The sequence below is a fragment of the Cucurbita moschata genome, unplaced genomic scaffold (genome assembly GCF_002738365.1).
Source record: "Cucurbita moschata cultivar Rifu unplaced genomic scaffold, Cmos_1.0 Cmo_Scf00007, whole genome shotgun sequence".
NCBI classification, from domain to species: domain Eukaryota; kingdom Viridiplantae; phylum Streptophyta; class Magnoliopsida; order Cucurbitales; family Cucurbitaceae; genus Cucurbita; species Cucurbita moschata.
This window is the reverse complement of record NW_019268523.1, coordinates 5561412-5574351: the sequence shown is the minus strand read 5'-3', so window position 1 is coordinate 5574351 and position 12940 is coordinate 5561412. Positions and strand designations below refer to the sequence as shown.

The 12940-nt window shown below is 34.8% G+C and overlaps 1 protein-coding gene across 2 annotated transcripts in view; it reads right to left on the bottom strand.

Annotated features, from left to right (window-relative positions):
* The window catches only part of LOC111445092 (phosphoglucomutase, cytoplasmic), a 20248-nt gene extending 11818 nt beyond the window's left edge, over nucleotides 1–8430 (bottom strand). Inside the window, exons 1-15 of one of the 2 annotated variants that reach the window (XM_023083319.1) lie at nucleotides 8165–8430; nucleotides 7294–7375; nucleotides 6747–6802; nucleotides 3716–3829; nucleotides 3550–3612; nucleotides 2797–2916; nucleotides 2617–2717; nucleotides 2034–2093; nucleotides 1825–1924; nucleotides 1569–1726; nucleotides 1384–1479; nucleotides 670–733; nucleotides 492–573; nucleotides 209–384; nucleotides 53–129 (exon numbers count right to left, since the gene is read on the bottom strand). In XM_023083319.1, coding sequence (XP_022939087.1) covers nucleotides 53–129; nucleotides 209–384; nucleotides 492–573; nucleotides 670–733; nucleotides 1384–1479; nucleotides 1569–1726; nucleotides 1825–1924; nucleotides 2034–2093; nucleotides 2617–2717; nucleotides 2797–2916; nucleotides 3550–3612; nucleotides 3716–3829; nucleotides 6747–6802; nucleotides 7294–7375; nucleotides 8165–8245 — 1430 coding nt within the window. In that variant the 5' untranslated portion in view covers nucleotides 8246–8430. The remainder of the gene's footprint in view (nucleotides 1–52; nucleotides 130–208; nucleotides 385–491; nucleotides 574–669; nucleotides 734–1383; nucleotides 1480–1568; nucleotides 1727–1824; nucleotides 1925–2033; nucleotides 2094–2616; nucleotides 2718–2796; nucleotides 2917–3549; nucleotides 3613–3715; nucleotides 3830–6746; nucleotides 6803–7293; nucleotides 7376–8164) is intronic. The other variant, XM_023083318.1, reaches the window with a different exon arrangement.
* Between the last annotated feature and the right edge of the window lie 4510 nt (nucleotides 8431–12940).

Here is a 12940-nt window from a genome sequence, read left to right as displayed (position 1 = left end):
AAAAAAAAAAAAAAAAAAAAAAAAAAAAAAAAAAAAAAAAAAAAAGACATACCCATTAACTTCGGCAAGTGAAGATTGCAGCTTCACCAGATTCGCCATCAGTTCCTTTGCTGCTCCAGCGTCAACGTTCTAAAACCATTCATAAGATATGTCAAGTCCAATTATAACATCTGCGCCTTAAAAAATAAAAAATAACCAAAAGCAATACCTCATAATCGTATCTAGTATAATAATGACGACCATAGGTGGCCCAGTGTTGGCGAACTATGTCTTCGACTGTCACAAGCTTTCCACTCTCAAGGTTTGCCTTGTTTTTATAAGCAAGAATAGATAACCAAGCCAAAACTGCCCAGATTCCATCTTTCTCACGGATATGGTCAGATCCTGTACAAGAAATTAGTAAAAACAAAAACAAAAATCAGTTTAATACAGAATCTATCAACTCTGGAACGACCAGAAATTCAAATAAATTAGAAAAATCAGAGGCTGACCAGTTCCAAAACTCTCTTCCCCACAGACGGAGCACATTCCTGCATCCATTAAATTACCAAAAAATTTCCAGCCAGTGGGCACCTGGAGTACAGATATAAGTGATAACAAAATTACTCGTTAGGACGCAAGATGCAAACCTATAAAGTTTAGGATAAAAGATAAAAGTCTTGAAATGACCTCAAAAAACTTCAAGTTCAAGTTTTTGGCAACCACATCTAGTGCAGCAGAGGTCGGCATGCTCCTAGAAATATTAGGGACAAAACATCAAATAACTTAAATGACTTTTCTAAAAGATTCTTAAATGTTCAAATGATGCTAAAGAATAAAGGAAGTTCCCTAATGAACATGCGTAAAATTAGATAGTTCATTAGATGTACGACATCTATAAAATTTGTTGCATTCTTCCACAGTATATTTAAAACAGATTATTGATACACATAGCATTTATTCCATTACCATATGATTTAAACCTACCCAACGAATATATATTATGCAGTGACCAAAAAAACACTACAAAGCCTATTAATCAAAAAATATTTTTATATAAGATTAGATCCAAATGGTTTGTTTTTTATTCACTAGTTCATTTAACAACAAACTTTAGGCTTGAATTACTTTGAACTTTAACCAACTTGAGATTATGAATGCTAATTAAAAAAAATAGCAAACTAAAGGAATAGATAGGTGGAAGTAGTGTTTATAAGCTTGTCAAGAAACTAAAAACCAAATTGTTACCAAACAAAGTTTTAAAGTTTGCTGGGCAGGAAAAATTCAACAGAAATACAACATAAAGAAGGTGCCTCCAGAACCAAGGGTAGGGAAAGGAAAGCAGAGTTGTAAATCAGGAGACTTAGCAGAGTGTAACAAAAGTCAAGTAACAGAAAGTAGCACCTGGCGACACCCTTCAAACCACCAGAGAAGTACGGAATAGCTTCAACAGCATTAGCAGCAATAATGGCAACAGAGTCTGAAGGAGTGACAAAAAACCTGTAAAAGTACAATAAATAACATAAAGAATAATTGAAGAGGAAATGTTATTACATATCAGTACAATTGATTAGGCAATACTATGATACCTTTTACCAAGGACCATATTGCGATCTGCATCACCATCAGCAGCAGCACCAAATTCTGGAGGTTCTTGTCCAGAGCTTGATTTACCCAATCCCATACGAGCAACCAATTCCTTGGCATAAGTCAGATTGGGGTCCGGATGACCTCCTCCAAAGTCCTCCTGTTATATCGGTCAAGAATAATATAGAAAATTAAAAAACTAGATTTAAGTAATTTTCATATAAGGAAAGCCAAAATATATTCTGAAGAGAAGACGACCTTAGGTACACAGTTCAGTAATGAGCTTTCTTTTGCACCGAGCTCTTCCACAAAAATACGTTTTGCATAAGCTCCAGCAACACCGTGTAGAGCATCATAACTTCAAAAGGAACATGTTTATCTTAGTATTTATGACCATAACATTAGAGATTACACATAAAGAGGCAAGTGTTCCTCTGAAAAGGGTTCCTCCATGAGGATATACGTACCAGAATGAGAATTTGGGAGAGGATAGAAGCTTGCGGATAGATTCAAAATCAAATATTGACCTGTTAAATTGAGAGAAGAAACATTCTGAGAACTGAAACAAAATGAACACAAAAGATTATCACAGAGATAATGACCCTCGAGGATAAAAGCTTATAAATGCAATTACCAAACATCCAAACGAGAAACAGCACAGAAATATCAATACCATGAGACAATTAACTTACATTCCAGACAGGAAGAGGTTGTTGACATCATCACTCCATATACAAGAAGTTTTCAAGGGGACAAATATATAAAAGACAAACTAATTGTGAAAAAAACAAAGACCATATTTTGCGGAAGAAAAAAGAAACACGCCCCATCACAGGTTAACAAGCAAAACAATGATAATAATTGACTAATTAGCGCTGGTTCAATATTAATTTTAGACCGACGGTATCTGACAATGAGTAATTACAAAACAACCATCCAGAAATAAAGGAAGGTAGGAAACCACAAAGGAAAGAAATGAAGGGGGAAATAGCAATAAAAAAGGTATGACATGTTGTCATAAAGACAACAATATTGATCAACAAAGCTTACTTCATTAACTTCACATAGTCACTGGCAGAATCAAAAACTTCAACGTCAAATTGTCCTTCAGGTCCGCCAAAGCTAGAAATACCTATTGCGGAAATATCCACCTATGACAGACAAAACTTAATAAACAAGAATTGAGTTGCGAGTAATTAGAAATTGTAATATGAGAGAGTGGAAAAGTACGTTAGGTAGATCTTCAGAAATTAAGTACTCCTTTATTGATTTTGTGTTTTCATAGATCTTATCAGTAATTCCTTCTGGAGCAGGGCCACCATTTTCCATGTTGTATTTGATCCCAAAATCCTGCAAATATTTTTTTCCCAAAAATAAATAAAGCTCGTCAAATAATAAGGTAACTTCGATGAAAGCAACAATTCTATGTCATCTAGATGCTCCAATGGGTCTTTTAGCGCACCCTAACTATTCACGCATTTTTTAGAATGACCACATCCATTGAAGAAGGAAGCACAGAAAACGTAGGAATGTAATTCTTTAGTTCTAAAATCCTTCTGGGCAGTTGATTATTACAATTCCTATCTAATAAACAAGAAAGAAGGCCATTCATTTACAGGCAGGCATTAGTCTCGTTTTTTCCTTCCTTTTTCCCCTTCATGAAACAATGTACTAAGAAATGGACGATATTGCAACATATCAATTGACTTAATTTAGAAACGTCATTCAGAACAGAGAGGAAAATGTAGCAAATAGAGGACAACAACCTCCTTCTGGGCAGTTGATTATTACAATTCCTATCTAATAAACAAGAAAGAAGGCCATTCATTTACAGGCAGGCATTAGTCTCGTTTTTTCCTTCCTTTTTCCCCTTCATGAAACAAATGTACTAAGAAATGGACAATATTGCAACATATCAATTGACTTAATTTAGGAACGTCATTCAGAACCGAGAGGAAAATGTAGCAAATAGAGGACAACTACCTCATTGGGGCCTCCTGGATTGTGACTTGCAGTCAAAATAAATGCTCCTGATGATCGGGATCCCTGGTATGAAAAGTTATTTTGATGGCTATCCTTATTAAAGACTTGAAATATTATCATCATGAGGCTGGAATTTTAGCTTATGTATAAAAGTAATTTCACTTACATCAACCCCAACTCTTTCACGTATGACAGCAGACACAGCAGGAGTTGAAAGCAAACCATTTTGACCAACCCAAATACGCCGTACCCCATTTGCTGCAGCCATCTTGATTATAATCTGTCAATAAAATATGGAAATATAAAATACAGGTTACACATCAATTAAGTAGGACACATGACATGTTGAGAAAACTAAAAATAGTTCAGACCAGGATTCCTAAAATAAGATTTCCATTAGCCAGATGTAAACAAATATTGGTTTCACACTAGAAGCTGAGAGTTTATTAGCAACTATCATGCCATTAGATGTTTAGAAAGTAAATGAGGAAGAACAAATTGTTCGCACCCCTATCATTACTAAGTTTGTAAAAATGGGATTTCCTTAAAAAGAATAAGAATGTCATTCGCATTTTCATGTTGAAGCCAAAACCTTTACTTCTTTTTTTGGGCATAATGATATCAATCATCATTCAAAGGGAGAACAGTACAACTTGGTTACTCAGAAGAGAGAGAGCATGTGTATTGCATGTGTGTACATTCAGACAAACCAAAAGGAATAGCTAGTTCGTATCTTCCTCAAAAAACAAAACCAAAAAAAAAAGGGAGACTTAGAATAAAGAATGTATAATTAAAAGGGAAAAAGGTTGTTAACTAAATAACTCAGACAAATTCAGAACATTATAAATCGATAATGCCAATGACAAAAGAATGATTACAGTAAACTATCATATCTAACAGGATTTTTTTTTTTTTAAGAGAAACCATGCCTCATTGAGAAGAAACAAACGAAAACAAAACTAAAGGATCATGGGCATACAGAAAGACAGCCTAAACCAAAGGAGCCAAGCAACTAACTACACAAAAAATGGGTCCAATCTCTAATAATAAGTTCTAATGGCTAGTTACAAAATACTTGGAGAACGACACCCAAACAAAGGCATTAAACCTCGCTTACGACCAAACCTCCTCCCAAGTGATCTCTACATTCCAAAATGTTATGTTATTCCTTTCAAGCCACAAACCCCAAAAGGTCGCCAAGAAACCAGCCTACCACAAAATCCAACCCTGATCGCGAAAGGACTGATGCAAGAGCCAAGAGAATCTCCTCCATCATATTACTGCAGTCCGTACTCCTCAAAAGCTAACACCAAACAGCTGAAAATATCTATCTTAGATAAAGTAAGCAAACCTACAATCACAAAGGAAATGATCTAGGTCGTTAGATGCACCATTGAGAGCCTAACAATAAGGCAGAATGTCTCAAAGCTCGATCAATAGAGTTCACTCTGCAAAGCAAGGCCTTCCAGCCAAAGAATTTAGTCTTTTTTGGAATTTTAACTTTCCACAATGAAGAGAAAATGGGACAATCTGAGGCAGAGGAATCTCTCAAAATACGAAGAGAAAAAAGATAGCTATGGGAGAACTCCTTGGACAGGTAAGGAGTCCAAAAACGGCACTCCCTATGGAAAAGGAAAACACAAACCCACCAAGCAAAAAAGGCTCCACATCTATTATTCCCTATCAGACAAGAAACACGAAATCCCAAGGAAAGGGAGGAAGAACATGAAGGACGAATAATGGATACAATCAAATTTAGTTTTTTAGAGGACAAATGATAGAAGTGAGGTAATCTAGAACAAAGAGGAGTATCGCCCAACAAGGTGTCTTCCCATCCATTCCCCACAAGACATTTAACAAACTTAGAAAAGAAGGAATCCCATAAAAGATCACTTTGCACAGTCTCCGAAAAGTGTTGTTCGAAGCCTTGAACTAATGAAGGACCATTTAAAAGGGTTTCATACTTCCTTACAATAACTAATGCCACAAGTAATGATCTCCAAGGAGAAATGCCACAACCACTCGCCAAAATAGGTTCGCTCAGACACCTAAAGTTGCCAGACTCTGAAACCTCTTAGATCTTATGTTCTAGAAACCACATAATAACTCACCAAATGAGACACTCGCCCCTCTCCTTATCTAACATGATGTACTTAACTTGACAATTTGTGTTGAATAAAGTTGCAATCAACATAGAGGTACTTTTAATCGATAAATTGTAAATCTTTTTAGAAGAAAAATCGATGGAATTGTAAGTATTGTCATAAGATGGGTATGAATCACCCATGTTTTCTAGTCATGGTCAAATTCACCAATTTTCTATAAACATCTTTCTTTCCTGGCTCTCGCACCAACTTGAAATTAATACTTTATTTCATGTATTTGTCAACTAATACCTTCAATAATTTATTTTTTTTTTTTCTTTACATTCTAGTTCCATGATAATTGTAGTGAAGACGATTTTTTTGTCTAGCAAATCATACATTAGAGAGTCAACACCATGGACCACATTCGAAGGCCTTTCTTGTTAGGGCCACAACTTTTACAATGAGGCATCGGAGGATCTAGGTCACATTCTTCGGAGATGCAAGTTCGCTAGGTTGGGACTCCTTTTTAGAAACACAGTGTGAATATGGTTTGCAACAGAGATTGTCATCTTATGTTGGAGGATGTCTTATTCCACCTGCGCTTTCATGATAAGGGTCGTATTCTTTGGCAAGCCTTTTTTTTTTTTTCCTTTGCTATTCTGTAGAACATTTGGCTAGAGAGAAATGAGAGAAAATTTTTGAGGGATTAGAAAAATAGGATGAGGTGTGGGCTCTAGCCAAATTTATTGCCATCTTTGGGTATCTGTATCTAAAGATTTTTGTATCTATCTTTGGCCCTTTTCTTTAATCACAGTAGGTCGTTAGTTGTGGTGGGCCCTTCTTTGTTGGGCATTGATCTGAAAGCCAAAATGGAGCTTCAAAATCCTTGATGGGCATTGTTTTTGCACTCCATTTGTATTCTTTCCTTTATTCTCAAGGAAAGTTCCATTTCTAAAATAGCAATAATAAATCAATCCATCAATAAGACAAACACAGTAAATATAATATTAAGAGTTAGTTCACTTGTCATTGATTTGACTTGAATTTCCCATCGAATCAATTCCTGAACACGACCCTGTAATCACTATGGAAATAAACTTATAATGGTACCTGAATAGCATCCTTTGAATAATAGCGTCCATCTCCAGAAACAACAAGTGTAGCCCCTTTATCCACAAATAAAAGGTTACAGTTAAAGAAAAATCCATAAGAGTAATGTTCTAGCAGAAATCAAAAGTTGGCTACTTCAGAATAGTGGTTAAGTGAAAAAAGTAAAGACCAACAAATAAATCATAACGAGAATTTGAATTCCATGTCTGGACAGAAGAACAAATGTTGAGTTGAGACCCTAGCATAATGAATTAGTCAAGAGGGAGGAGTCAAAAGCTCCATGCAAAAAGCAAATATGAGTAGCGAGAACATAGAACCCTGCAACGACTGGTAGTATACAATATTGACACCTAATGCCTTTGTCAGGCCAGGCACAAAGCCACCATCAATTCTAAACAGCTGAAGATTAGGAGTTTGTAATGATGAACTGATAGAACCCATAAGAAACAAATTATGAACTGATAGAGATTGATCAAACGCATAATGAAAATTAATCAGCTCTGCGTAACTACTAGGAAGTTCATATGTGAAGTGAAAGATCCACTACCTCGGACTTTTTCAGCAGTCAATGCATTAAATGTTGCCTGAACAAAATTCTCCAAGTAGTTTGGTTGAATGAATACTTTAACCTGGAAAAGGTCCAACCACAAAATATCATTCCAGAGTAGAAACGAAATGAAGGGAATTTGCAATGCACTATAATCTAAACAACAGTGAGAAACCGAAATAATTTTCCACAATAATCTAATTTGGGTACCATAACAATCCTAAGACAGATAGTTAAGGCACCAGATCTAGCGCACTGTTCCAATATGATCGAACTCAGAACACGCGACAATGTTTAATAAAAGTACAGAATCAGCAGATAATGGATTCAAAGGAATAGACAAATGAAAACAATTTAAAATAAGACAGGTCAATCCCATTGATTCGAGAAGAGAACAAAACAACACGTGACGTATCCATTGAAAATTTCCAGCGACATAGCTAAGAAAATCAAGAAGATCCAACGCTCATGCATCACTCAGAAAACAATCGATATTCAACTTCAAGGCGCCAGATTAATAAACACATAGACGGATCCAAAGAAGTCTCAAAAGTGAGTAAATTATTCAAAAACAGTACAATAAGTTATCCAAATCTACAAATTCGGAAAACAAATAGTCCGACATTGCCAATCAATAAGGAACTTAGAATCCGTTTACAAGTCATCAACACGAGATCTAGCCAAAAGAAAACCACAATAGATCAGTACGAAGAAGCCAGATCCACATAGATCAGAACAATGAAATAAAAAAAAATATAAAAAAAAAACGAAAACAAAGTGAACTGAAACGAATTAGAGGCAGATCCTGACGACGATCGAGGAATGATACAGGGAAATGCAAAGAAAAAGAAGGCAAAATCTAAGAACGAACCTTCTTGCGGAGGCCAGAAGTACCGGGCTTCTGGCCATCGATAGGGGCGGTCTGCTTCCTGGTGACACTGAAGCGAACCATGACTGGAAGAGTTGCAGCGGCGAAGAAGAAAGAGAAGGAGATTGAAGAAACAGAGAGCAGGTGAAAGAGAGAGATGAGGAAAGGGGAAATGGGAGATTGAAGATTAATAAGGAGGAGGAGAAGAAGAACGAACCAAGGGGCGACGAGTACGGGGTTGCTTGATTCTGCGGCATTGTATTACAGTGGCGGAAACCGATGGAGAAATGTCGTGTTGTGATGCCACGTGGAATAGAATATATATTATCTTTATGTTACAGATGAGAATTTACTTTTTCTTTTTCTTTTTCTTTTTCGGTCCCTCTCCTTTTAGGCGACTCAGATTCTATTTTGTATGGGAGTGTTCCAGTGGCTTCAATATTAACTATTATTTAATTTTGTAACACGTTCTACTTTGATAATTTTGTGTATTTATTGTTTTATAATTTATTAATAACTAAACTAATATTACACATAAAATTCAATTTTAAATTAAAGATATCAATTTATTAAACACATTTAAAATTTAATAATTTTTATATATATATAAAAAAAAAAACTTGCTTCTTACCCAAAAAAAAAATTGTTCCGTTAATTTTTTAAAAACTACAAAATAAAATCAATATTAATATCTTCATATAATTAATGATTTCAACGAAAAAAATGTTTGTATTCGTTTCACGTTAAAAATAATTAGGGTAATGAATTTGTCTTTTCTTTTTTTATAGAGAAAATATTAATTTCAACTAAACTTCAGAAGACCGTTAGTTTTTTTTTTCTTAAGCTTTGGGTTTAAATTTGAATTCAAATTTCACCTCTAAAAATTATTTATAATTATTTTTTTAAAGATAATGAACATTTTTTTTACTATGCTTCCTCGGATGAAGGACGTTGAGTCTCTTATTTTTAGTTTCATCAATTTTTTTATTCAACGCCAACCATTCTAAGATATTGTCTATTTTGTATATAAATTTTTGTAGTTTTTTTAGTTTAATCCAAAACGTCTCATATGTAGAACTTTACCGTACTCTCAATATTTTTAATGCAAAAAAATATTATAATTTATTCCTCATGATTAGTTTTTAACTCGAAAAGTTATTGAAAAAAGTATTCTCACGATCAATGTAATATAAAACACATTTAATCTACCATTCATAATATTTAGACAAATAAAATATTAGAATTAGTTTTTAATTGAAGTTTATGTCTTGATAAACTTATTTAATTGTGATTTTGTAAATTAATCAAATTTAATTTTAAGCAAAACTTAATTATTGTTAAATAGTGATTTTTTTACATTACTAGTGAAATTTTTATTTTTCTATTATTTAAAAAATGGGTGAAAATTCAAATATATGGTTTTGAAGAGAAGGTATGGATGTCTTTGGGGGCAAATTTAATTAAATATATTTTTCTCCCACTGCAAAAGAATAATTATAAATAACTAGATTTCTGATTTTTTTCCCCTTTAAAAACATCATATATTTAATACATAAAAGTATAAAAAATTATAAATTAATAAATGAAATTAGGATTGGACCGGATGGAACCTTCCCCCGTAGAAAGCACATGGACTTACATGGACTTACATGTTCGAAAACGTTTTTAAAATGACATAACAAATTCCTAAATAAAATTAATAAACATTAAAGATAAAAACATCATATTCTAACTTAAGTCTAAAAAAAATAAATACAACTATCTTATACATGTGTCATAGTCTCAATTTGCGATGTAACGACTCTAAATTTCTACATACTCAGAATCGCTACTAACGTCTCATGCTCATCTCTTATGCAGAAAAATAACTCTTAAAAGAAAACTTTATCTTTATTATAAATGTCGAAACCATTTAAATACTTTCTCTTGAAAACACAGTCACGGTGTTACTTGTTTAAATACGAATACTGAAATTTAGCGAAATTAAAAACAAATACAAAATAATTTAAAACAATGAAATGCAAAACAACATATTCTAACTTAAGATTAAGAATTTAAATATAAGTCTACCGTATGCACGTGCCACAGTCTTTGTTCACGATGTCGCCGTCCTCTGCACATGTGCGCCTTGTCTTTACCTGAAAAATGATGTGGCACACAGCTTGATTATTTCAAAGAACACTTAGTAAGTGGCCCCACACTAGGGGTCATGCAAATGCAAACACATGCAATTATGCTCTTGGGACCTATCTCTAGCTCATCTAGGGGTGGCCTCTAGTCTCGGACAAATTGAATGTGATATTTCCCTATACACGACCCACTCGTGCGAGTGTGAATCTCCAGGGCGCTCGCACACCCCCTGAACCCTCTAGTCAAGCTAATCTATAGCGACGTCTAAAGGTCAGCAGAACCCTATAGTGTCATGCTTCACATAAACACCCTGCTCGTCATACTGTGCGCGTCTGCACTCATCATCTCTAGAGGAAGTATCTATATGCTTATGAACATACAATATGCATGAGGTCCCTCTAAGTCCATCTTATCATCTCTTCGGACATAACCCTCTAGTTTCATTTCTTTGTTACATTAAGTAACACATGCTCGTTGAATATTTATATTTATATCATTTTCATGCTTTTAGGGTTGTGTCCTATGTCGATCTATCGACATGATGCAATATGACACTCATCATCACATAACATGCTTAATAGGGAAAACATCAACATATTTTAAGGGGTTAGATAATTGGGGTGTGAGCTGAGGATAGAAAATAGGGGTAGGGATGAGGGGTTAGTGGAGAAAAGTGGGGAAGGTTTTTTTTTTTTTTTTTTAAAGTAATTTCTTTTAACTATATTTATTTATTTGGTCTATTACATGTCATGTCGTCGTCAACTAGTGCAAGAGTGTTTTGCCTTTACCTGAAATAGAAGTACCACGTGCCTTGATTATTTTAAGAAATACTCTGTAATCATGAATGAGAACTATCCTTTTAGTCTATATTTCTTTAGGCGGCTATCCAAAATGGGTAATTGGATGTGTATTTACTGTTCTACATATGACCCACACATGTGAGTATGGGTTCACTAGTTGGTTTGCACACCTCCTGGGCCCCTTTCTCTCGGGCAAGCATTCTCTGGAGCTATTGATGTCGAACACCAGTTAGGAATAGCGACCGTCATAGCATTATAATAAACATAATGATTGTTTTCCTGCCTCATAATGTACATGTTTGTACCGTCATAATAAGGGGATATTCACTGATGCATGAACACACAATGATGCATGAGGTCATAACATTTTCATTTATTATCTAAAACAAACCCATTCTGTTTTCCTTCATATTATATCATTATCATAACTTTCCATGTAAATTTCGGAGTTGTGCATCATGTCGACACATTTTGTCGTAATTCGTATCATGCATTTTTTTATATCATACATATATCATATCATCAACATATCATGTAATATATCGCCAAACGTGTTACACCATAACATTTTATCATATCATTAGTACATCACATCATAACACATGTCATAACATTCACGTATCATCTAATAGTTATATCGTATCACGGACAAGATATATTTGGAAGATATTTGGTAAATATTTGATAGAAATATATTTATTAGATTATATCTCAATTTCATCTCAAAATGTACTTTCTTCCTTCTCTGTATTCTTTATTATTTTACATACCTGAAGTCGTCAATAAAACCTTTAGCCAATATTCCTCCTTGTATTTTCTCTCTCCAGTTCTTTGTGTTCATCTTGATCGAGTGTATGCGTTGTTGAGCGATCCTAACAACTTGTATCAGAGCTAACTAGTACCGATCCTAACAACTGGTATCAGAGCTAACAACTAGTATTGATCCTAACAATGGATATCAGAGCGAGGCGAAATTCACCACGAACTGTGAAGATGGAAAGTTCAAAGATTGGAATTGAAAAGTTTGATGGATCCAATTTTAGTTTCTGGAAGATGCAGATCGAAGATTGTTTGTACCAGAAAGGTCTTCACGAACCCCTGTTGGGGGTGAAGCCAGATACTATGACCACGAAGTAGTGGAAGCTCAAGGATCGTCAGACCTTAGGGGTTGATCCGGTTGATGCTGTTTGGAAATGTGGCATTCAATATTATCAAGGAGAAGACAACGTCAGATTTGTTGAAGGCGCTATCGAATATGTACGAGAAACCGTCGGCTATGGACAAGGTATACTTGATGCGAAGGCTGTTTAATCTACAAATGTCTGAAGGTGGATCTGTTGCTGGTCATATAAACGAATTCAATATGATTACAAGTCAACTGAGTTCAATGAATATTAATTTCGAAGATGAAATTGAGGCATTGATTTTGATGTCATCTTTATCCGAGTCGTGGGATACTGTTGTTGCCGCGATCAGCAGTCCACGAGGATCTGATAAACTGAAGTTTGATGAAATTCGAGATGTAGCTCTTAGCGAAAGTATTCGCAAACGAAAAGTTGAAGATTCATCAGGCAGTGCTCTTAGTGTTGATCGAAGGGGAAGAAGTAAAATTAAGGAACCAGAGGTGTTGTGGAGAAAAAGGTTACTTTGGGCAGATTGTACAAAACGGAAGCAGAATCACAAATCAGAAGATGACGATGATTTGGTAAATTCAACAGAAGACATTGGGGATGCTATAATCCTCAGCGTGGACAGTCCGATTGAATTCTGGATTTTGGATTCAGGTGCGTCTTTTCGTTCGTCTCCAAATAAAGAGTCGTTTAGAAATTTCAAGTCTGGAAATTTCGAG